At 44.1% G+C, this 25219-nt stretch overlaps 4 protein-coding genes across 8 annotated transcripts in view; 2 read left to right on the plus strand and 2 right to left on the minus strand.

The window, feature by feature from the left end:
• Positions 1-2665, minus strand: part of LOC129833558 (RUN domain-containing protein 3A-like) — a 14436-nt gene extending 11771 nt beyond the window's left edge. The window contains exon 1 of the mRNA XM_055898236.1: positions 2383-2665. Within this exon, the coding sequence (XP_055754211.1) occupies positions 2383-2489 (107 nt within the window). The 5' untranslated portion in view covers positions 2490-2665. The remainder of the gene's footprint in view (positions 1-2382) is intronic.
• A 353-nt stretch (positions 2666-3018) lies between these two features.
• LOC129833561 (E3 ubiquitin-protein ligase RNF113A-like) lies at positions 3019-13279 on the plus strand. 2 transcript variants are annotated; one of them, XM_055898243.1, is made up of 10 exons: positions 3019-3155; positions 3463-3542; positions 3629-3727; positions 3882-3989; positions 4146-4255; positions 4365-4471; positions 4599-4688; positions 4801-4894; positions 4987-5093; positions 11938-13279. In XM_055898243.1, exons 1-10 carry the CDS (start codon positions 3053-3055, stop codon positions 12048-12050), a joined length of 1011 nt encoding a protein of 336 aa, XP_055754218.1. In that variant the 5' UTR covers positions 3019-3052; the 3' UTR covers positions 12051-13279. The 2 variants fall into 2 exon arrangements, with proteins under 2 accessions (XP_055754218.1, XP_055754219.1); XM_055898244.1 differs by lacking the exon at positions 11938-13279 and adding an exon at positions 5465-5640 and having other exon boundaries at positions 3020-3155.
• On the minus strand, positions 5684-14049 carry LOC129833559 (STE20-related kinase adapter protein alpha-like). Of its 3 annotated transcripts, XM_055898237.1 has the most exons (13): positions 13941-14049; positions 13541-13620; positions 13321-13378; positions 12214-12242; positions 8643-8745; positions 8391-8512; positions 8007-8115; positions 7686-7809; positions 7439-7610; positions 7233-7337; positions 6868-7118; positions 6733-6775; positions 5684-6656 (listed from the first exon to the last, which is right to left on the minus strand). In XM_055898237.1, the coding sequence occupies exons 2-13, from the start codon at positions 13550-13552 to the stop codon at positions 6501-6503; spliced, it is 1284 nt and encodes a 427-aa protein (XP_055754212.1). In that variant the 5' UTR covers positions 13553-13620; positions 13941-14049; the 3' UTR covers positions 5684-6500. The 3 variants fall into 3 exon arrangements, with proteins under 3 accessions (XP_055754212.1, XP_055754214.1, XP_055754215.1); XM_055898239.1 differs by lacking the exons at positions 12214-12242; positions 13321-13378; XM_055898240.1 differs by lacking the exons at positions 12214-12242; positions 13941-14049 and having other exon boundaries at positions 13541-13572.
• Positions 14050-14088: 39 nt separating this feature from the next.
• On the plus strand, positions 14089-21033 carry LOC129833556 (ATP-dependent RNA helicase DDX42-like). Of its 2 annotated transcripts, XM_055898234.1 has the most exons (18): positions 14089-14196; positions 14629-14865; positions 15003-15150; positions 15302-15363; positions 15859-15895; positions 16498-16650; positions 16768-16872; positions 17019-17138; positions 17242-17418; positions 17511-17639; positions 17758-17857; positions 17974-18021; positions 18115-18212; positions 18366-18642; positions 18828-19054; positions 19157-19267; positions 19390-19482; positions 19600-21033. In XM_055898234.1, the coding sequence occupies exons 2-18, from the start codon at positions 14636-14638 to the stop codon at positions 20266-20268; spliced, it is 2784 nt and encodes a 927-aa protein (XP_055754209.1). In that variant the 5' UTR covers positions 14089-14196; positions 14629-14635; the 3' UTR covers positions 20269-21033. The 2 variants fall into 2 exon arrangements, with proteins under 2 accessions (XP_055754209.1, XP_055754210.1); XM_055898235.1 differs by lacking the exons at positions 14089-14196; positions 14629-14865; positions 15003-15150; positions 15859-15895 and having other exon boundaries at positions 15297-15363.
• Positions 21034-25219: the final 4186 nt, after the last annotated feature.

The following is a 25219-nucleotide window of genomic DNA, read 5'->3' on the forward strand; positions in this document are numbered from 1 at the left end:
GCATTAGTCTGGAGCACAGATCCACCCTCTATTCTTTGCCCCAAGGCTGCCCTGCTCTGCCCTGCTGGCAGCCCTGCCTGCACAATGAGACACACACAACATCAGCCTGACTCTATGCACAGCCAGAGGTCCTGAGGTCACAAACATTCACAACCTTTGTCAACTTGAACACCACCTGGGACAAGGGCTGTCATTGGCTGACACATGGAAGTGGTATACGTCTGTCTGGCAGGAAAAGAGGCCTCTATGACTTACAGCCCATCTTAGACTGCACAATACAAAAGGTAGACTTGACATCGACACAGATGCTTTCAGATATTCAAAGCCTGGGGAATACATGTATTACCCTTGCATTAAACTTAATTCATAGCTCTCCTTGAAAAGTAATTAATGTCTTTCCCAGTGGAGAAAACTGTATGATTAGCATTACTGATGAAAAACTGTTGTGAACATTTTTTGTTTTGGTTTGTGTCCTGTGCCTGTGTCTTTAAATGTCTTGGATTAAATGTTCTTGGCACGGTCAGTGTCTGAAAAATGACCGAACTGCAACAAATGTCTCTTTGTTCTCTCGCTAATCCTTCTTGGAGTCTGAAGTCTGTGTCTTTGAAAACATTCTTTATTTTTGGTCATGATCTATGTCTGTTCTATTACACTATGTTCCACTAAATGCAGACAGAACCCTTGACAGAGAGGTGCTGTAATAAAAAGTGCTTGATCGTGTTCCTGGAGTTTTCATTTGTCTCTTTATTCTTCTATCCAAGCAGCAAACAAACACTAAACTCAACATGTCATATCATGAGGATGTGGCCAATGTCGATGTCATGGGATTGGAAGGATGACAAGATATCCATGATTAGTAACAATGTCATGAACCATATAAGCCTACCAACACTACACATAGAATGCGTAACTCATTTTCTGCTCATTTCTTTGTCTATAAAGTATTTAGTGAGAGCACCAGGAGCTTGAGTGATGTCACTCCTGTTGGTCCTCTGTAGAACAATGCCTCCCTCAGGAGATAAAATGTTGTGTCCCTGACAGCAAGACAATGGGTCTCCTGGCCGCTCAGAGTGACAGCACACACTGGACACATACATGCCTCGTCTGATAGGTTCACGTCTCATCATGAGGGTGCCCACAGATAATATATTCACATTGCTAACATACAAGCTACAAGCCACAGACCCACACGTTTCTGAGGCAACAATCCAGTTGCTGTTCCTACTGGAGCTCCTTATATGCAGACAGGGATATAAACCATGATGACTCAGACGGACATGAGGACACACAGTGAAGAGGAAGCTTACAGTATAGATGCATAAGAGATAAGACACATTGGGTATTTCGCAAAAACACATATACACTCTTGAAATATTTGTGAATATATATATATATAAAATTGAATATAGTATTATATTAATTTACATGACAAATGTTTATCATCATGAAGTATTCACATGAATGATGCCTTTACAAATAGGAATATTCTAGGATGGAGCACTGATGATACATTAGCCTACATTGGGCAAAACATAACTTCTCCTTCACCAATTTATCAAATAGAATTCCCATGACAACCAGACACAGGGGTATGACTGCTATGCAAGTATATTATCAGCTGTAGGTATCAGTTACTCTGGTATAGATGAGCTGGCAAAAATGTTGTAGGCCTATACTTTTTTCTGAGAGCTCTCAGGCCACCGGGTGAAATTCCTCTGGGTGTTTTTAGTGCATAAGGAGTACAGCACAGCAGCATTCAATGACCATAATAAACATCCGATTTCACTGTGATGTCATTATCTTGGAGCAGCATTTCTATAAGCGGTAAATCATGTCCTCGTTTCAAGAAGGTTGTCGTCATTGCTACATCACCGACCTGGGGAATTCTGGTGGACCAATGCCCTCTCAAACATAGGCCTCACACACCCCATTTAATCCACTTTCCTTTCAAATAGGCCGACATAGCGGCGGAGACAGCGGGGTGTCCACCAAGGTGAAACCGCATTTGTGGCTGTTTATTTATAAGGCGATCTGATTCTCTCTCACCGTTATTTACCAAGATAAAAAAAAAAACATTAAACGTTTATCCATTTAAATTTCCCCAAGTAGCCTAATGTATAGGCTACCACAGTGCCCATAGCTGTGAAATATGTTGCCTTTTGTTTTTCTTTTCGTTTTCTTATGAGAATGTATGTTTGGGAACAAACAACACAGGACACAGAGCTGGCACTAACACTTAACTATTGCCGCCGCAAATTATTCGAACGCTTAATGCATTGTAGCCTAAGCCATTACACATTTATTTCCATGCATGCATTAACTAATATGTGTGGTTAACACATGACGTGCCAACCACACGAAACCTCTGCTCCCTTGTGTTACCTGCATACGGTGATGAGATTTTTTCGCTCTACGCCGACGCTCCGATAAGATGCCTTTTTCGATGTCAAACCCATAGCCATTGCTTTTCGGACACAGCCGGATTCCATTCAGCCGCTGTACGGAGCCTTCCGGTAGCCCAGCACCACCAATACCCCTCCCTCCGCAGGCCTATGCCATATATTCCGATGTCCTCAGTTCTCCGCGAGAAGGTGATGCTTAATTAGTGGGCTCTACGTTGACGCACAACGATGGAGTTGTGTAGGGTCGAGTTGTACAGGGTGAATAGACAGAGAGTATAATTAAAATACCCTCTGCATCAAGATACCCAATGCACATACGTTGATTTAGCCTACATAAAATATCCCATCATTGAATAATCCTACATTTTATCATAATGTGCTTTGCGGTTTTATAACACTATAGAAAATGATGACTGACTATATAGGATATTATTTAGTTGCGCCACAACATATCTACAAATAATATGTAATAAAACAATTAGAAATTGGCATGAAATAAATGCAAATGTATTCTACTTAATTGTATATGTTGTGCTGTAGATAATTGGCCACAAGGTGGAATATTGTGCCAAATGATTGTGTGACTCCTCTACGCTAGAGGTCGCTCTAAAATCGTTACGTCACCATTTTTTTTGTAAACAGAATGAAAGATGGCGGAGTCGGGGGAACCCAAGGCAACCTGTACTTTTCTATTTAAAAAATCTACCAAAAAATGCAACGCTCGGAAGAGAAAAGCCAGTGACAGCGACAAAGGTGAGCTACCGTGTTTAAGTCCAGCTCAGTGTTGTTTCCAAAGCTAACCAAAAAACTGCATTGTGCATGAAAACAATGGCTATTAGTAATAGTCCTCGAGCTAGCTATAGTAGCTAACTAACCTAGTTAGCTAACATTTGAAGTTTATTTAGTAAAGCATAAAGATTGGGCTAAGTAAAAACAAAACTACTGCCAACTATAAAACACCCAAGCCATGGAAATGATTGTGCAAGTGGCCGAGTACTGTAAACACGGAAATGTCCCACTCACATGCTGATGCTTGCCTCATTGCCTCCTCCATTGTCAGATGGCAACAGTGACGAAGACAAGAATGCCGTCGTCAGAAAAGAAAAAAAGACGGGTTCAGCAAACCCTATGATTCAAAGGGTAACGTCCCATGACTGACTACAAACGAATCAGTCTTTATACGAAACATTTTTTATAGTGTGAAATCATTATTCTCTTCCCCCCAGACAAAAAAAGTAGAGAGAGAGGAGGTGTCATCTGCTGAAAGTGACGAGGAGAAAGAAAGAAAGAAAGTCACTGTCGCTTACAAGTCCACACGGTCAGCGGTGAGTAATTTTGAAAAAGACATCTCCTCTACCCATTAATCTATTAATTAATTCACCTATTAACAATGTTTTGTATTTATATTCTACCTACCCCTTTATTGCTCAGCCCCATATAAAGCTATCAATCTCGTCCTCCTCCCTTTGCTGTGTTTAGAAACCAGAGGGGCCAGATGACATGGGAGCAACTGCAATCTATGAGCTGGACACAGCAAAGGACAATGATGCTCAGGCCATCTTTGAGAGGAGTCAGAAGATCCAGGAGGCAAGACATCTGTCTCTTGTTGGAGGAACTTTGTTCCCTTCGTGTATCTACATCTTAGTATTGTATCATTTGCATTCTTCCCCCAGTTTTGTTGTAAATTGGGACAGCGTTGGTCCGCAAATGCTTAATAAGGGTCTCTATCTTCTCCCTCACCAGGAGCTGACCGGTAAAGAGGATGATAAGATCTACAGAGGAATGAACAACTACAAAAAGCACATTAAGCCCAAAGACTCCACCATGGGAAATGCATCCTCTGGCATGGTCAGGTGTGGATGCATGTTATGTGACAGAGTAAAGTTGAAATGTCTTGGGGAAAGTTTTAATAGTTTTTGCTATGTATTTGCATCATCAGTGTTTTCTCTTTTCTTTTGTCAGGAAGGGCCCAATCCGGGCCCCAGAGCACCTGAGGGCCACAGTGAGGTGGGACTACCAGCCAGACATCTGTAAGGACTACAAAGAGACTGGCTTCTGTGGCTTTGGAGGTGAGTGGGACTTTGCTGGAAGGTTGCCTCCACCAATGTTGAGCTTTGCACAGGTCCTCTTCCAACTTGAATTAATCATCTGTGGAAGTCTCTGAAAGTCTTCTTTGTGTTTCTTTTCCCCTCTTAGACAGCTGCAAGTTCCTCCATGACCGCTCAGACTACAAACATGGCTGGCAGATTGAGAGGGAGCTGGACGAGGGGCGCTATGGGGCCAACGGTGGGTTCACAACAGGGGAGAAACACAGGGCTGTGTAGATTTAAGATTCATCCGATTAGAGAGTTGATGTGTGTGTGATACAGCTGCTCAGTAATGTGTGGTCTGTATGTAGATGATGAGAACTACGAGGTGAGCAGTGACGAGGAGGACATGCCCTTCAAATGCTTCATCTGCCGAGAGTCCTTTAAGAACCCCGTCATCACCAAGTAAGACAATGCTCCTTAAGAACTCCTTCACCATTAATTGTGTGTAGAGAAACTTCCAGCTAATCAAACCACTCATGTCTTCTCTCCCGCAGGTGTCGGCACTACTTCTGTGAGACCTGTGCTCTTCAGCACTACCGCAAGTCCCAGCGCTGCTATGTGTGTAATGTCCAGACCAACGGCGTCTTCAACCCAGCTAAAGGTGAGGATAATGCATCTCAATTACCATGGTCAGCGTAGTGGTATGGCATGTACATTAGGTAATGGCCTTGGATGGTCCACCAAAGCATCACTTTGAGCTAAGAAAACAAAACTAAAGCTACAGTAGTTTGGTGTTGACCATGGAGCTTATGTTGCCTGACTCCAAGCTGAATTCCTCCTCTGCTCTATCATTTGCTACATACTTCAGTCTGAGACCGCAATCATTGAAGTCGTCTGTGGTGACGTTAAAATGCACATCGGGTAAAGGACTAGTCTATAGTCAGTCAAATAGAAAAAGCTCACTGCTCGAATATTCAGGCCCGTGGCGTTATTGAGCTCCAGGCAGTAGCCCTAAGTGTTTTCTCTCTACAGAGCTGGCAGCCAAGATCGCCAAACACCAAGCCATGCTAGACCAGCCACCCTCTGATGAAGAAGATTAGCAACCTACTGTAAATACAGTACCTGTCCAATTTCATCAGTGTCTGTCTCCGTGTTGTTTCATTGGGTCAATGTCAAGCCTTCCGAAATAAAACTTGATTTTTTAAATAGTTATTGACTGATTACTTACAATACAATGACAGTGAGAGCCCCGAGGTGAAAGGTATTTATCAAGTAAAATAGTTGACACTCCCAACACTTTCCCTTCGTGAAACAAGCACCATTGTAACATTCACTTTTTTGCAGGACATAAATGGCCAATAACAGGAAGGTTAATCAAATACATGGACCTGTTGGCACAGTCTAGTGTTAACTTGCTTTGCCATCTTCAGTTGAGGGTTTCAGGTAGAAACAGATTTTTTCTTCCCTCTCCTGTAAAACTGATGGTTCAGTATGAGAGTCTCTTCTCAGCTGTGAGGAAATGCAAACACTGTCTGGTTCGTGATAGCCTTGGACAAACTTCTGGAATCTTCCATCTGTTGTGCTGGCTAGATGGCTGATTGGATCAACCCTTGGTAATGCGGTCAGTTCCTGGTCTTTAATGTCAACAGATGGCTCTAGATAGGGTCAAGTACAGCTCAGATCAAATAAGAGGTAGTCTCCCTGCTTTACCTTTAATGGAACATCTCCATTGGCAAGTGAAAGAGCTGACTGGACATACTCCCCCATACGGTTCTTCGATGGGTCCAGAGCTTTAGTAGAATCTGGAGAGATGTGTGCGTGAGAGGAATTGGGTGTCAGTCAGTGCAAGGGTCTGTCTGCTCATGCATCTTTTAGACTAGAGCGATAGCAAAGAGGTGAGATGGAAGCTGGCGTTAACCCAGTCAAAGGGAGGAGAAACTGCTTAGTTTGAATTATTTACATGGGCCATTTAATAAGAACAATGCGTAAATCCAGTCCGAAGTCTTCTCAGAGCGTCTCCTGTTAACCTCTTGGTTACTACACACACCTCCTTCCTGTTCCTGTGTGGTCAGAAGTCCCAGTCATCCACATCCATGTGGCTGAGGCCAGACTCCAGGCTAGCCAGTCCAGAGGCAGCATCCTGAGGCTGGGTACTCTCAAAGCCCGTGATGGGCGTTACGGGCCGGAACAGCTCAGGCAGAGCCTCCGATGGCCGACGCTTGATCTAGGGAATGGAAAGAAATCTCATTGGGGTGACTGAAATGTTGTACATTGATGTTGAGGAACTAGATCCTACTGACCTGTTTGAAGAAGGAATGACCAATGAGAGCACTGGCTGAGGGTCTGAGTGGGGGGGAGGAAATAAACAATTAAATGAGCTAAAATTCATAAGACAATCAATGTGAGGACCAGCAGCCTAGCTTGGCATGGTTCACCTCTTCTCTGGGTCCCTCTGTAGACACAGCTCCACAAAAGCATGGAAGTGGGGAGAGAAGGTACGACTATAGGGGTGGCTCCCCGAGGAGGAGGGCTCTCCGTTAGAGTGGTGGGCCCCTCCGGTGCTGGGGCCCTCACAGATCCCAGAGTCAGCCCCAGAGCGGGAGGGCTTCATGGTCAGCTCCTCTGGGGGGATGGTGGTGGTGTCCAACAGACAGGGGACTGTCCCGTTCAGCTTCTCCAGCAACATCTAGAGGACAGAGGGGAGGAAGAGGAATGGAGAGAGATACCAGTCAAGTGAGGGGCAGAATATAGATCTTTCAGAATAAAGGTAGGGTGAGGGGTTGATCAGGCCTCTAGTCACCTGTGTGGCTGGCATGTCTTTGAAGGGCACATGTCCATTGGCTAGCTCACAGGCTGTGATGCCAAGACTGTAGATGTCTGACCGGAAGTCGTATCCCTGCAGATTCTGACATGCGCACACACCAGGGTTGACCGATAGAAACAAATTAAGGTATTATAGTTTAAAAGCAAGGTATTGTATGTTAGCCAGGTGTGGTATGGAGTTACCTGCTGCAGCACCTCTGGGCTGAGCCAGGGCAGCACCTTGATGCTGTACTGGGGGAAGTCATGGACCACTCTGGCCCGCTGGCCGTGACGGATCAGACTGATGATGCTCCTCAGACCAGACATACACACCTGACCGTCTACCGAGATCAACACGTGGCTGGCCTTCACGCTCCTAAACACACACAATTAGACACCATGTCACAATCCTGCATGAAAGGTCCTGGGCCTGTGTGTACTTTGTACTTACCGGTGTACATAGCCCATGTGGTGGATGTAGTCCAGGGCTTTGAGCATGCCCAGTAGGATGTAAGCGATAGCCAGCTCATTCATCCCATCAGTGAAGTGGCTGCTGATCAGGTCTCTGGCCGACCCTAGGACATGTTAGACACTACATTAGTCAGTGAGAGAGCAGAGAACTGTGAATAGTAGGATTAGGTGGAGACAAATTACCTTAGTGTGGGAATGGTAACTAGAGTCCTCCGGTCTACATTTAGCTTTTGACTACATTTGACTAGGACCAGAGTGGTGTAGTGTTACAGTCAGTGCTCTCCTGTCTGTGAATCCTCACCATAGGCCATGAAGGGAGAGATGACCCACAGCTCGTTCTCTGCTATGAAGATGCTCCTGTAGGGCAGGATGCTGGAGTGGTGGAACAGCTTAGATACATGGAGCTCAGCCTGAGAGAGAGACAGAGATTCGACTGGGTTAGGTTTAATGGACAGAGAGGGAGATTACATTGAGTTATGTAATAGATACAAATTAGACAGACAGAGATGGGAGGTTGGATTACATAACAGGTGATGTCATAAAGCAAGGGATGAATGCACTCAGAGTGGAGGAGTGAAAGAGGGATATCAAGACAAGGATGATTTGACGGATGTCTGTCTGCCTGGCAAAGGGAAATGTGACAGATGGATGGTAGAATGATAGATGGATGGTGACAGGTCCAGACCTGCAGGTAGTTGACCATTTCATTGGTGCAGGACTCCAGGTCAATCCGACGGATTGCTACATGTTCCCCTGTGGGTCTGTATCTGGCAAGGTTGACGGTCATCAAGTCCTCCAGGCCTCGACCTAGCACAGCAAAACACACACACACACCAAATTAGACTATAGACAGGAGCACAAACAATGTATTCAACAACAAACACACAAGCGCCTTGGCAGCCAAGTCACTGGGGTTGGAAGCCTGAGACTGACTGACCTAGGATGGTCAGGAGCTCATAGGCGCTGCTGTCAGGGAGGAAGCTTCCCATGGTGTCCCGCCGTGGGACTGAGGTCAGGCTCTCGTGGCTGTCTTCATGGGCCTGGGGGGGAGAGGCGGCAGCAGGGAAGGAGTTAGCATTGGAAATTATAGCATATATTGGCCCTTTGTGTTGGGCTTTACTTGTGGCATTGTGAGAGTGGCCTGCACAGGCTTGGTCAGACGTGATGGTTGATGCTAAATCATATACAGGCAGACTACAGAACGGAGTGTATACGAGCAGTACTTGTGGAACTGAGTGGAGAACATCTAACTTCAGGTTTGAATTCTGTTGGTGGCAAATTATAAGCAAGAAGCTACATCATTTATGAATCATGCCTTCTCTAAACCTTATCACACCATAGTGCTTGAAATATTAACACTCATGGTAAGATACATGCAGAGTGGGTACCCAAAAATAATAATGTGTGTGTTCAGAGAGGAAGAGGCGAAGCAAGAGGTTGCACTCTCGCCAACATGTGTCCAAAATGAGCCCAATGTGTTTCTATGGGCTTATTTTGGACTTAAGCTTGTTTCCTGCCTTCCCGCCTTTGGAATAATGACTCCCCTTGTTGTGCGGAGACGTGAGCATCTCATGTATCATCTCAAAAGATGAAAATAGGGATCCAATAACAGTCTTAAAAGATGCTCAGAAATAAAACTATTTTCACTGTCAAAATGTTTGACTGGGAAAAAAATATGCAGGGCTCTATGCTAAAAAAAAAAAATCTTTACAAGGAGCACATGCTTTTATGTTAAAATGTAGGAGCACAATGCAAAATATTTTAGGTATTATTGACAAGAATTGACAAAAAAGACAAAATATTTTTTCCCCCCCGAGGGGCACTGGTGCTCCCATATTAAAATTCCAGGTAACAGTAAAATATTTCGATGCATATGCGACCAAAATGGTACCACTGTAGAGCCCTGGTACGGGGTGTTGGCCTAAACATACGGTTGAAGTCAGAAGTTTACATACACTTAGGTTGCAGTCATTAAAACTCGTTTTTCAACCCCTAATTTCTTGTTAACAACATATAATTTTGGCAAGTCGGTTAGGACATCTACTTTGTGCATGACAAGTCATTTTTCCAACAATTGTTTGCAGACAGATTATTTCACTGTTTCACAATTCCGGTGGGTCAGAAGTTTACATACACTAAGTTGACTGTGCCTTTAAACAGCTTGGACAATTCCAGAACATGATGGCTTTAGAAGCTTCTGATAAGCTAATTGACATCATTAAGTCAGTTGGAGGTGTACCTGTGGATGCATTTCAAAACCTAGCTTCAAACTCAGTGCCTCTTTGCTTGACATCTTGGGAATATCAAAAGAAATCAGCAAAGACCTCAGAAAAACAATTGTAGACCTCCACAAGTCTGGCTCATCCTTGGGAGCAATTTCCAAACGCATGAAGGTACCACGTTCATCTGTACAAACAATAGTACCATGGGACACGCAGCCGTCATACCGCTCAGGAAGGAGATGTGTTCTGTCTCCTAGAGATGAACGTACTTTGGTGCGAAAAGTGCAAATCAATCCCAGAACAGCAAAGGACCTTGTGAAAGTGCTGGAGGAAACCGGTACAAAAGTATCTATATCCACAGTAAAACGAGTCCTATATCAACATAACCTGAAAGGCCGCTCAGCAAGGAAGAAGCCAGTGCTCCAAAATGCCATAAAGCCAGACTACGGTTTCCAACTGCACATGGGGACAAAGATCGTACTTTTTGGCGAAATGTCCTCTGGTCTGAGGAAACAAAAATAGAACTGTTTGGCCATAATGAACATCATTATGTTTGGAGGAAAAAGGGGGAGGCTTGCAAGCCAAAGAACACCATCCCAACTGTGAAGCAGCATCATGTTGTGTGGGTGCTTTGCTGCAGGAGGGACTGGTGCACTTCACAAAATAGATGGCATTATGAAGAAGTAAAATTATGTGGATATTGAAGCAACATCTCAAGACATCAGTCAGGAAGTTAAAGCTTGGTTGCAAATGGGTCTTCCAAATGGACAATGACCCCCCCCAAGCATACTGCCAAAGTTGTGGCAAAATGGCTTAAGGACAACAAAGTCAAGGTATTGGAGTGGCCATCACAAAGCCCTGACCTAGATCCTATAGAAAATTTGTGGGCAGAACTGAAAAAGCGTGTGCGAGCAAGGAGGCCTGCAAACCTGACTCAGTTACACCAGCTCTATCAGGAGGAATGGGCCAAAATTCACCCAACATATTGTGGGAAGCTTGTGGAAGGCTACCAGAGACGTTTGACCCAAGCTAAACAATTTAAAGGCAATGCTACCAAATACTAACTGAGTGCATGAAAACTTCTAACCCACTGGGAATGTGATAAAAGAAATAAAAATCATACTCTACTAATATTCTGACATTTCACATTCTTAAAATAAAGTGGTGATCCTAACTGACCTAAGACAGGGAATTTTTACTAGGATTAAATGTCAGGAATTGTGAAAAACTGAGTTTAAATGTATTTGACTAAGGTGTATGCAAACTTCCGACTTTAACTGTACTAGGTTATTTTTTTTATTATTATTTTTTTAAATATGCTTAGTAACCATTTCTCTACCAATTTCCAGCCAGCATTGTGAGGTAGATGCCCATCACGTTAAATCACTCAGACGGGGTTGCCATGCGTTGCCAAAAATGGAACTCGATCCATTCCATTCAACTCCAGTTCACAACCATTGGTGGATCCAGAGATTTCCACAACAGTGACACATTAGACATGAACAAATAACCAGTTGCTCATACCCTCCCACCACCCACCTACATTCCCTCTGCTTTCTAGTAGGGGAGAAGTACAGTGAACACAGGCAATAGACAAAGTGTCCACACTTAAACTACTTCACAAACATGAAACAGGCTTGGTCAAAATTAGTGAGGACTTTCAGTGAAGAACAACAGAAACCATAAATCAAATAGTAACACCATGTTAAGACCACACCGAAGTTCTTAAGGGCCCATTAAGGCCGGCTTTACAGGGAGATTATCTGTCAGCTGAGACCAAAAAGCCGTTTTCCGTGACAGCCGGAAAAGACAAGTGCAGGTCAATTAAGCCTGGTAATTACGGATGACCCATCATTGCCCACTCTAAAAGACACAAACTGAGGTCAACTTCATGAATCAGGAAGGACTGTTTTGGTCTCTGGAGCAACCGATGGAGCCATCAGGTAACAAGTAGTATTAATGAGGTGATCCATCTGTCCACTTATACTGATCACATCTTTTTTTCATCAGACTTGACAACCTCAGTTGCTCTCTCCAACCCAACCATGTCTCATCAAGAGGACATCACTACTGTAAGCTCCACCAATCTCCCAACTCCCCCAATAGGAAACCCTGGTGGGTGAAGTTGGATAGGCCTCAAAATACAAAGCACATACAGCACAGCATTGTGAATCAGATGCCCATGCACAAAAGCACACAGGGCTTGTGAATACATTCACGTTGGCTCCACCCTCACACACAGGCAGATGGAACGATCGAGAGCCGTAACTGGAGTACTGCACTTACTTTCCTGTGAGAGCTTCCCTGAGCTTGCTCTGTGGTAGAGAAACCACATCAATGACAAACACACACACAAGAGAAGGATATGTGTTTAGAGCAGCTCAGGAACCATTAGGTACACTGTAAGTGTAAATTATAGCATGTGGTGTTTGTTGCAGGAGTCGGATCAATGCTGCTAGCTGGCTCCCATAACAAGGAGGATTCAGTTTAGGCTAATTAGATCATTCTGACGCATCTGTTAAATCAGTGAGGAATCTGAGGATTCAGTCTAGCGGGATTGAGTGATTATGCATTGCCATGGGAACAGGAAGCAGCCAAAACCAAACGTGAAATCAAGCGTATGAACGAACACAGAACAATTATGCAATGTGAGCTGAGCGCCCAGAAATATGAAGATAATGCAAAGCTTGATAGTGAAGCCACCCCTCCCCAGCTATTCAGTTCCTCTCTATGTAAACCGATTCTTCAACCACTGATAAATTGACAGTGCTTTCCTGTCCTCATGTTAGTGTCTAATAAGACCCACATACTGTAGAAACATCTCTTTGAACATGCCTCATCTCCACCACACCTGTTACCCTTAAAATATGATTTCCTTAATAAATATTTGACCTAGGTATCATGTCAACTTCGTATATACTACAAAGACCGACGGCGCAACAGAATATTAATCTGACATGCAGTATTCTGAGGCTGCATATTTACTGCATTGATCAAGTCTGCCAGACAAGGAGACATCACACCTGAACAAACTCTCTTCATGGCACACATGTAAGGTACAGTGAGACACTTGACACCTGCAGAACATTGAAGCAAGCAGTAGCTCTTATGTGTCCTGAATCTATGTGGGAGACAGAGGTATCCAGCCACATATTGCCAAAGAACCAATGCTGATTGGATTCCAGTAGGTTTAAATTGTATTATGCGAATTGTTTGTTAGAGTGTGTTGCTTTTTAAAAACTGTGCAATGCAATATCTTGTTTTGAAAGCAAAGCTGCACTTATAGCTAGCAGGTTCTGTATGAGGGTTGGGCAACTTCATAGCTGATGATAGGTCTTGTGTGTAAGCAGCAGTTGATTGGGGAAGCCTTTTCAGCATATCCTTTGACCTTACCTCCAAAAAACTCAAAATCCCTCAGGCTCTCCACACTCAATTTCTCTGAGACCCAACGCTGGGATTGAGAGAGGGAGAAAGAAAGTGCAGATACCACAGGTCAATCACTTCTCCAATAACTGATCATTGCTGTGACACTGTAAGGATTCAGCACAAGTATTTGATATATTTTCTAGGCGGAGCGCTAACAGGCAGGGGAGCGCTAACTGAGTTCACTCACCAGAAAAGACATGGATCTGTCGATTGTGGCAGCTAGAACCGCTGAAACCCCATCCAGAAAAAAAACCTCCAAAAGAAATACTTACACAGTAACAGAGGAAAGGAAACACGTTAACGTTACTTCGCTATGAACAAGACATGTAGCTAACTATAACCTGCCTATAGAATAATTTAAGTTTTAATGTTAATGTGAAAACCATTTCACAAATAGTATAATAGATAGGCCCAAAAACATTTTATTAGCAGGACTACTAGCTAACGTTAGCTAGCTACAGTAACATATAGCTATATAAAAAATTATAACTAACGTTAGCGTGGCTAGCTTACGCTATCTTTTTCATTACATTAAAAAACACAGATTAGCTAGGTAGCTATATAAACCACGATAGCTAGTAACCTACCTGTATGTTAATAACTTGAAAAATTAGCTAGCTAGTATCTGGTGGAGCGAGTTGTTAGCTACCATTTTAAACAAACAACTATAATCGAAAAGGGGCGGTAACTAATGTCACATGTTTGCGTTGATTGGTTCGTTGTTGTGAGAAGCAATCCGTCGCGCGTAATCTACGTCTACACACGGTAATGACGCAAAACACTTTCGAGTCGCGCTGTGAGATTTGGCAGTGGTAAACAGATCTTTATTGGTGGTGAAAACAGGTAAATAAACAGTACATGAAACCATGAGGTTTGTTTATAGTGTATAACGTACACTAGGTTTAACTGATTTTGCAAATATCCTTTGACAAGCCATATTTGCTCAGTCAATCATTTGTCACACACCCACTTCTTCGTCGTGCTGCTGCGGCCCTAGAGAAGCGTAGCATGCTATCGTTAGCTAGTTTAATTTAGCCAATTAATGAGATCCAAACATTAGCTAGACACAGATTAATGCGATATTTTATATTTTCATTTGCCAGAAGCCACAGATAATCTTTGACATCCCCCAGACAGTGATTTACGAGATGATTAGCATTTAGCAGACGTTTGTAGGTGACACAAGGCCTGCGATGAATGGACTGGAATGCAACAGCAATGTACAACAGTCAAATACCAAATGTGATTATCTTTCTTTTCCCCTCATGTCTGTAGGACAGCTATGAACTGGAGCAAGGGTGGCCCAAGTGGTAAGCGAGGATTCGGGTTTGGAGGCTTTTCCCTTGGTGGTGGTGGTGGAGGAGGGGGAAAGAAAGAAGAACTGCGCGTGCCTCAGAAATCCCACACGTCCTTCGGAGGCGCAGGGACAGCTGGAGGATATGGCAAGAACCAACAACTCCCTGCATTCTACAAGATAGGAACAAAAAGAGCAAATTTTGATGAAGAGAATGCGTGAGTATAGACTTATCTTTCTTTTAGGGTTGGGTTTGGTGTGCTTCGTATGCTGTATTATCAACCAGTTATGCAGGATGTATTACATTGATTTCAATGACATTTGACTGGTGATAATGTTCCTAACCCATTTCCAGGTATTTTGAAGATGATGAAGAGGAGTCAAGCAGCACAGATTTGCCATATATCCCAGCTGAGAACTCCCCCACACGGCAACAATTCCAGTCTAGAGGGGGCTCAGACAGTGAGGATGATCCTCTGGATGCCTTCATGGCCCAAGTGGAGGTGAGTCAAGGATTCCCCTCTTAGACCTGGATCATGTAGGAATATACACATTTTCTCTGTAGTTTGTCTGTTTAAAATCTGGGGTTATTGTCACAGAGCTTTTGGGAAATATTGCAGGGGGGTATATTGTTCACCCTCTTGTCTGCTCTAGGACCAAGCAGCTAAAGACATGAAGAAACTGGAGGAAAAAGAGAAGGAAAAGAAGGTTGAAAAGTAAGATCCCTTCAATTTCTACCCTTTAAGCTTAGGTCCATCAAAATTACCTTCTCAATAATATAAGCAAAAATATTATTAGCAAAGGCACTATTCAAGGCCACCAGGCAGGCAGGTGTAGTACATTCTTCCCATGCACCTGTGTATTGATTTGCACATATTTCCATTGTAATTAGTCAAGTGTCAAAATTATTAATCTATTCTCATCCCAAAACTCTAGCATGTTATTAAGATACTGTCGATATAAAGTTCCCACTTCAACTGCAATCATTCACCACTGTGGAGCAAAGATATGTCTCATTTTAAATAATCTGTCTTGCCATTCAATTACCTTAAATTTCCCCAGTTGGTCCATACTGTAGGTAACTAATCAAGCCTGCCTTGCATGGCGACTTTGTAGGGAGGGGATAAGCGTGACATTAGACAGGTTGTGGGGAATCATGGGTGAACAAACGAGTCGCAGGGAAGTTTTTTTTTCTCCGCTTGTTTTTACAGGGGTATACGTGATGACATTGAAGAGGAAGATGAACAAGTAAGTGATCCATCCAACGTTCATAATTTACTACTGATCAGAGAGCCTCCAGACCCCAACCTCCCCTCCCGACCCATCAATGGCCAAGTCTCACCACCTACCACATCTCTCGCTCTTTTTTTCTCTATCGCTCTCTCACACTATGCTAACAAACCCAATTGCAGGTTGAATCCTTCACCCTATCCTTCTTGGATATCTACATGCATACTTGTGATGTCAATTATATATATTTTTTAATATACCCATGCCTAAACTAAGCATATTGATTAATAGTTTATCATCTCTTTTCAAATATGCCATACTGTAATGAATGTTTGGTATTGACTGTTGTTGTCTTACTACTTTGTGAAGGGGGGTTATAAAATCTGACACTGATCAATTTCAGCCCGAATAACGCAAAGACTGGTTTAAACTGAGTGTTAAAACATAAAATGGCTTAGACTCCGACATTGATATGGGCGATCATCAGAGCATTTTGCCGTTGACTGTATTTGAATGTATATCCCCCGGTTATGAGAGTGGTAAGAGTGCCTGCATGAATGTGTGCTACATTAGGCGTTTAAGCTGACTCTGGTTGACTCATGCGGCTGTGCTCTGTGCAGGAAGCCTACTTCCGCTACATGGCAGAGAATCCCACAGCTGGGCTGACCGCAGAGGACGAGGATGAGAACATAGACTACGACAGTGATGGGAATCCCATTGCCCCCACCACTAAGAAGATCATCATGCCCCTGCCCCCTATGGACCACTCTGAGGTAACAGCTGCATACTGCACCTATCTGAGCCAAGAGGCAGGAAGTAATATCTTATCTTGTCAATTGGAGATTTTATTTTAGTGTCTGAGGTCCTACATTTATGTCATCCCCTTATAGATTGACTACCCACCTTTTGAGAGGAACTTCTACAACGAGCATGAGGAGCTTCTCAGCCTGACAGGCACAGAGGTGTTTGAGCTGAGACACAAACTCAACCTGCGAGTAAGTGTCCGGAGAAGGACACAACCACATCTAAACCCAACCACACAATAGCCAACATACCACTTACAGACAACTGTTGTATGATCCCATTGTCTCTTTAACCGAAAGCCTCTTGTCTATTTATTTTGCTTCATTGACTTTGGCAGGTGTCTGGTGCCGCCCCTCCTAAACTCTCCACCAGCTTCGCCCACTTTGGGTTTGATGAGCAGCTGATGCACATAATCCGCAAGTCGGAGTACACTCAGCCAACACCTATTCAGTGCCAGGTACCTAAGCAGCTTGTTTCCTAGGTCTTTCTTTTTGGTACTTTCATATTGCTTTAGTAGCAAATAGGCCTCACCTGTATTTTCTTCCCCATCTGTCCTGTAGGGAGTTCCAATTGCCCTGAGTGGACGTGACATGATTGGCATTGCGAAAACTGGTAGTGGCAAGACTGCAGCCTTCATCTGGCCCATGCTAGTTCACATCATGGACCAGAAGGAACTGGAGACTGGAGAAGGGCCCATCGCAGTCATCGTGTGCCCCACCAGGGAGCTCTGTCAGCAGGTAAGACAGCCAGGGAGAGATGGGTCAGGAACAAAACATTTCCATGACAAAAAGTTGATTAGGCCTGTGAAAATGATGGTTGTGCTCCCTAGATCCACACGGAGTGTAAGCGTTTTGGGAAAGCCTACTCCCTGCGCTCGGTGGCAGTGTATGGAGGCGGCAGCATGTGGGAGCAGGCCAAGGCTCTTCAGGAGGGGGCAGAGATAGTTGTGTGCACCCCGGTAAGAGCTCTAGTTGACAAACACTGTGGTAGACTGTGTTTAGTCTTTATGTATTGGAGGAAAATAATCCCCTGAGGTCATTTCACTTATTGGGTTGTGTATGTTGTTCTTCACACAGGGTCGTCTGATTGACCATGTGAAAAAGAAGGCCACCTCTCTGCAGAGAGTGACATACCTGGTGTTTGATGAGGCAGATAGAATGTTTGATATGGGCTTTGGTAAGTTGTCTTTCCCTTCTTTATTTTGTTCCCAATGACCACTAGGCCCAGTTGATTGTTCACTGAAGTTGGTTTGACACCTATTTATATCATATACTTTTGGAAACTTTTTTCAGAGTATCAAGTGAGATCCATTGCCAGCCATGTCCGACCTGATCGACAGAGTAAGTGTGGGAATGTGTGCATGTACACTTGTTAGAGGCTTTAGATAAGACAACACCGTCCTATGAACCTTAACTTTACTCCTGTCCTCACAGCTCTTCTGTTCAGCGCCACCTTCCGTAAGAAGATTGAGAGGCTGGCTAGAGATATCCTGGTGGACCCCATCCGCGTGGTGCAGGGAGACATCGGGGAGGTCAGACCAGTGGCTCTTCTAACACCATCTGATTGCCACTTCTGTCATTTATTTAAAGTTCTACATTGCCAGAACAGTCAACCAGCTGGCGGCAGAACATTTTCTGGAGTTTAGTCATCTAATGCTCTTCAATCCTCCATCCTTCCTCCCCAGGCCAATGAGGATGTGACCCAGGTAGTGGAGATCATGCCCAGTGGGGTGGAGAAGTGGGGCTGGCTGACCCGCCGCCTGGTGGAGTTTACCTCCTCTGGCTCTGTACTTATCTTCGTCACCAAGAAGGCCAACTGTGACGAGCTGGCCACCAACCTGACCCAGGAGGGCCACAGCCTGGGCCTGCTGCACGGAGACATGGACCAGAGTGAGAGGAACAAGGTCATCGCTGACTTCAAGAAGAAGAGTCTGCCCGTGCTGGTGGCCACCGACGTGGCAGGTGAGGTGGGGATGGGCTGCAGACAAGGGGGTAGGAAATGAATGTGACACAACGTTCCAATCATCAGAGATCTGTGTATGATTACACAGACACTGACAATGATTTGATTGTTTTTGCCTGAATTCCAGTGCTCCTACATACTTGTCATTCTATCATTCACTGCTTCTTTGTCATTTCCTCCCTAGCTCGTGGTCTGGATATCCCTTCAATACGCACAGTAGTGAACTATGACGTGGCTCGGGACATCGACACACACACACACCGAATTGGCCGAACAGGTCGTGCTGGAGAAAAGGGTGTTGCCTACACCCTTCTCACCAGTAAAGACACATCATTTGCAGGAGACCTTGTGCGTAACCTGGAGGGAGCCAATCAAAGCGTCTCTAAGGAACTGATGGACTTGGCAATGCAGGTAAGCCATTCTACATGTCCCTGACTGACCATTGAGGACGGCTATGGAAAGGTTCATTTTATATGATGTCTTTACTGACCTCCTTTGATGTATTCCTCTCAGAATCCCTGGTTCAGGAAATCACGCTTCAAGGGCGGCAAAGGGAAGAAGCTAAACATTGGAGGAGGTGGTCTGGGTTACAGAGAGAGGCCAGGATTGGGAGCTGAAAGTTCTGTGAGTTGGCCATGTCTATTTGTAACATAAATTGTGTTATTTGTAGTGTTTTATCTTGTTGGTAGATCAGTGGCATAATAGTGTAACTCTTGGTGATTGTTGACATTTTGTTGTTTATCCAGGAGCGTAGTGCTGCCATGGGTAACTATGAGAGCTACAGCAAGCCTACCGGAGCCATGGGAGACCGCATGTCAGCAATGAAGTCAGCCTTCCAGGTAATTAAACTGTCACTCACTATCTATTCTGTTAGCTTTAAATTATCCCTTTTTATCATTAATTATTTCTGTACGTCTAGAAGTCCCTCTTTAATCGTTGTGTCTATTTTTCCCCAGTCTCAGTATAAGAACCACTTTGTGGCGGCGTCCGGCATGGTTCCTAAACTCACCACTAAGTCCAGTAGCTCTTCAGGTTGGACCAGCGCTGGAAGTCTGAGCTCCGTCCCCACCGGGGCCCCTGAGGGCCCAGACCGGCCCCGTGGGCCCCCCTCCTTAGCCATGGCCCCTCCAGCAGCCCTCGGCATGGGCACCAAGATGGCAGGCTTCACCAGCGCCGGCTCCCTGAGCTCTGTGTCAGACAGCCAGGCCACTGCTCCTCAGGGGTATGCCGCCCCACCCTCACCCAGGGAAGGGCCCCGTGACAGACATGGTGATGACAGGAGTCGCCATGGAGATGGCCACTATCGTGACAGGAGAGACAGGAGCGAGCGGCACAGTGGCGGGGGAGAGCGGGAGCGCTATGGGGAGCGGGACCGGCACGCAGACCGCGACAGATACGGGGACAAGGAACGCCATGGCAGCAGCGGGCGCCATGGCGATAGTCGTAATGGAGACGGAAGTAGAAGGGACAGAGAGCGAGACGATTGTAGAAGTGACAGGGAGAGTGGAGACAGGGCAGAGAGTGAAGGAAGGGGGGACAGAGCTGAGGGGAAAGGAGACCGAGAGGAAGACAGCTTTGCAGTCCCAGATCCACCAAAACGCAAAAAGAGTAGGTGGGACAACTAAAACACATCACCTGAAAAGCAACCAACCAACTGTTCTTAGATGAGCATGCCTAGTCTGTAGATGCACAGCTGGTCATTTCAGCTGAAACGTGCACAGAATTTAAGGGTTAATGTGTGAACCGACCCTACTGCGCGGTCTAAATGCAAGGGGAAAGACATGCTATCCTGCATTGGTTGGGGATTCAGTAACATGGCTCCTGATTGTCATCTTGTCTGAAGAAGTTTTGAGATTTTGGATAGAGTTCCACTCTACTGTGCATGGAGAAAGAAATGTACTGTAAATATACCATCCAGATAGTTTTAACCTCACCATAAGTGAGATGGTCAATCTTTCTGGTCAATAGAAGGGAGCAGTGGAGCTGTTATGCAGTCCTGACGCCACAGAAAACACCTGTGATTGAGATGTCTGTTGTATTCTTACGTCCTTTCTCACTGGACACCCCTGTCGTTCTAGTTAAACTCTTAGCCCTGAGTAACCCAACACAGCCCTATTGGGCTAAATGTGAGTGTATATTATCAACCCACGTTAATGACAGATCTCCTTTTTTTAGAAGTACTACTTCCTGTGAATCCATCTGTGTTTGTGAACTTTGCAGCTTGTATTCACTTCTTCGTAAAGTGCCTCTGTGTCACTTAGGTGTTTTTTATGCTTTTGAAAGTGGAGTGTCTGTAAAATGTATTTTTTAATTTTTGTGTGAGGCTACGCTTGAGTTCATTCACAGGAGGATGTCAAGTATTTTTGATTTAAAAAATGTCTGGCAGTTTATTTTGTCTATAGTTTCCTTTTCTGTTTGTAATTTGTCAATGGAAGTTCTATAAGTGTGCATTCTAAACTTAGCTGCATCTGACAGAGAAGTTCTGAACTGTAATAAACATAAATTCACTTGGTCCCACATTTGTCAACACTCACTACGTTTTGACACCTGATATTGTAGAAGTGGTTATATGCTAGTGAAAAACTGAACTCTCAAACTCCATAACATTCTGTTTCAAAAGCTTCCATTTTGGAATTGGCTTCTGTCTTGAAAATGACTAGTCTTAGGCATGACAGTACCCGTGAGGTTCTCTGTTATAAATATCTGTAATTTGCACACAAGATGTGACACAAGCAGCTGTCATTGTGAGGATATAATTGGCAATTCCGTTTTGCATTTAACCCTTGAGCCATTTTTGCTCCTCGGTGGACATGTAACTTCCATAGACAATAGGGTTAAGACTGAGTAGATACATGTGAAAAAACAATGGTCTAATTTTTGTTAATAAAATGTGGTTTTTAGTCGTGGTTTGTAGGGTACCTTTTTAGAAGGTATCCATAGCCAGCCACAACTCCTAGTGCATCTCTATCCTCACACATATGGAGAATCTCAATTGCAATCTCCTTGTATGTGCTCTCCTTACCGCCACCTCATACCCATTGGATGAGAAATCCAGAGGTCCCTCTCCTCTGATCTTCTCTTCCAATGGGTTTTGAGGAAGAGGGAGGGTGTGAGGAGTATGCAATTGAGAGAAGGCCATGTGAGAAAGAATGCCACCACCCGGAAGTGAGTGGTATTCCTGGTGTTTTAGCTAGCAGATCCGATCCACTTGCTTACAGCTGAACTAGAGTAGGACAGGCCTCCTGTTTAGATTAACACACTGCTGGTTACTGGTGTTTGTGAGGCAGATAGAATGTATGATATTGGTTTTGGTAAGTTGACTGTCTTTACTTTACCAAAGACTGGTCTGTATTTTGTCACCTATTTATATATTCTTTTGATATCCTTTTTCAGAGTATCAAGTGAGGTTCAACGCCAGCCAATGCCTGATCGACAGAGTGTGTGCCTGTGTAAGGAAGAATCTTAATTGTATACTCCTCGCGTCCCCTCCTCTTCGGTGGGGTTTAACGGGAGTTGGCATCCAATATGTTGCCTTACCGCCCCCATTATACTTTGTGATAGAAAATACTAAATAAAATAAAAACACCCTTCAACTAACCCTACACTCATTAAAAACCCACTAGCCCAATCCACTACTTTGACCCTATCTGCTCCTACACCATGCCAATGGCCTGAGAGGACGGGACACCACCACTCAACACACTAACTCTTCTGAAGTCAAATCTCATACAACCAAATACTTCTCTGCAGCTGCAACCAGAACATTTATTTTTTGTTACTGAAGTATATATCACTTGTTGGCCTATCCCTCTTTGCTGGCACAGATCTCCTACTCACAGGGATCCTGCCAGGATCCCTCACCCTTGACCCATCCTCCTCTACTTTCTTCTCAGCCTCAGCGTATGACACCTTCTACACTACTCTGACTCTGGCCACCTCAACCTGCCTCTCTCGCACCGGACACTTCCAATCCCTAGCAACATGGGCAACATTGCAGAGCAACATTGCACACACAACTTTTTCCACAGAATCTACACAATCCTCTGTCCCATGCCCTCCTGCACACTTCCCACGTCTTGGAATCTCCCTCTTACACACTGGTGTGACGTGGCACCTGAAACACTGCAGTGGATTCAGCACGAAAGCTCTAACAGGATAACTGATATATCGTAACATGACTTTGGCAGGTAAAGATTCTGATTCAAAAGGACAGACTGTGACACCTCTGTTTTCTCCTCCTTCCCAAAACCCATTAGAAGAGGTCAGAGAGGAGGCACCCTTTGCTTTCTCATCCAATGAGTTTTGAGGAGAGAGGACTCGAGGAGTATGCAATTGAGATTCTCCCTATGTGCCCATTTACACTTGTTAAAGGCACAGGGTGCATTTACACAGGCAGCTCCATTCAGATTTTTTTATCTCACTAATTGGTCTTTTGACCAATCAGATCAGCAATGAAAAAGAGCTGATGTGAAAATATTTGATTGGTGATTGGTTAAAAGACCCAATTAATGCAAAAAATATCATAATTGGGTTGCCTGTCTAAACGCAGCCTTAGTGTACAAAAGATGGTAGACAGGCAATTGGGTTGCCTGTCTAAATGCAGCCTTAGTGTACAAAAACCCCACCTACCTGGGGTGGAGTCTGCTACTTATTGGTCGCCACACACCTCAGTCAATGTAATCAACCAAATCACGTACACCTGAAAGAGGCGGGACTACCTCTTTAAATATCTCCACCTGCAATAACTAGCCCCTTTCAAACCAAACCAGCAATGAACACTTACCCATAAATGAAGCCATAAAGACCAAGCCTGTTTTAAAATGTCCAAGACCTACCCATTGTGTTAACTCCCACCCAGCCGAATCAGACTTTAAGCTGTTTTGTATGGTGCCAAAACCTGGGATGGTAACACAATGGGGTGAGTGTAGTAGCATACCAAGCAGCCACCCCGGCCTACCAAGTGGCCAATAAAGCATCCTACCAGGAGGCCTACCAAGCGCCGTACCATATGGTCTCCTAAATGACCTGCCAATTGGCTACCCGCAGGCTACCTGCTACCCCCGCCGCAGGCTACCAGCTACACCCCGCCAAGGCGCTCTCCTTCCAGTGGTCAGTGTACCAAACCCCCCAGAGCGCCGCTCCTCCAGCTAGTCGCAGCCTACATTTTTTTTCTACCATCTGAACATAATACCTCATGATGACAGGGAAAAAATATTTTAAATTTATTTAGGCAAATGTATTGAAAATTAAATATAGAAATCTAATTTGCATAAGTTGACACCCCTGAGTCAATACTTTGTAGAAGCACCTTTGGCACGGACTACAGCTGAATCTTTCTGGGTAAGTCTCTAAGAGCTTTCTACACCTGGATTGTGCAACATTTACCTATATTCTCTTCAAAATTCTTCGAGCTCTGTCAAATTGGTTTTCAGGTCTTGCCATAGATTTTCAAGTAGATTTAAGTTAAAACTTTAACGCGGCCACTCCGGAACAGTCACTGTCTTATTGGTAAGCAACTCCAGTGTAGATTTGGCCTTGTTTTTTAGGTTATTGTCCTGCTGAAAAGTGAATTCATCTCCCAGGGTCTTGTGGAACGCAGACTGAACCATATTTTCCTCTAGGATTTTGCCTGTGCTTAGTTCAGTTATAAAGGATTGGTTTCCCGCCTGCGGGACAGTTGAGCTAACGTAGGCTAATGTGATTAGCATGAGGTTGTAAGTAAAAAGAGAATTTCCCAGGACGTAGACATTTCTGATATTGGCAGAAAGCTTAAATTATTGTTAATCTAACTGCACTGTCCAATTTACAGTAGCTATTACAGTGAAATAATAACATACCATTGTTTGAGGAGAGTGCACAGTTCTGAACTTGAAAATGTATTAAAAAACCAATTAGGCACATTTGGGCAGTCTTGATACAACATTTTGAAAAGAAATACAATAGTTCATTGGATCAGTCAAAAACTTTGCACATATACTGCTGCCAACTAGTGTCCAAAATCTAAATTGCGCCTGGGCTGGAATAATAAATTATGGCCTTTCTCTTGCATTTCAAAGATGGTAAAAAAAAAGAATGTAACATGTTTTTTCTTTGTATTATCTTTTACCAGATCTAATGTATTATATTCTCCTACATTAATTTAACATTTCCAAACTTCAGTGTTTCCTTTCAAATGGTATCAAGAATATGCATATTCTTACTTCAGGTCCTGAGCTACAGGCAGTTAGATTTGGGTATGTCATTTTAGGTGAGAATGTAAAAAAAGGGTCCGATCCTCACGATGACAAGCATACCCATACAATGATGCAGCCACCACTATGCTTGAACATATGGCGTGGTACTTGGTAAAGTATTGGATTTTCCTCAAACATAACACTTTGTATTCAAAACAAAGTTAATTAGTTTGCCACTTTGCTGTATAGTGCCTTGTTGCAAACAGGATGCATGTTTTGGAATATTGTTTTATTCTCTACAGGCTTCCTTCTCTAAACTGTCAATTAGGGTTAGTATTGTGGAGAAACTACAATGTTGTTGATCCATCTATAGTTTCTTCTATCATACCCATTATACTCTGGA

This window comes from Salvelinus fontinalis, chromosome 34, assembly GCF_029448725.1.
Source record: "Salvelinus fontinalis isolate EN_2023a chromosome 34, ASM2944872v1, whole genome shotgun sequence".
Classification (NCBI taxonomy): domain Eukaryota; kingdom Metazoa; phylum Chordata; class Actinopteri; order Salmoniformes; family Salmonidae; genus Salvelinus; species Salvelinus fontinalis.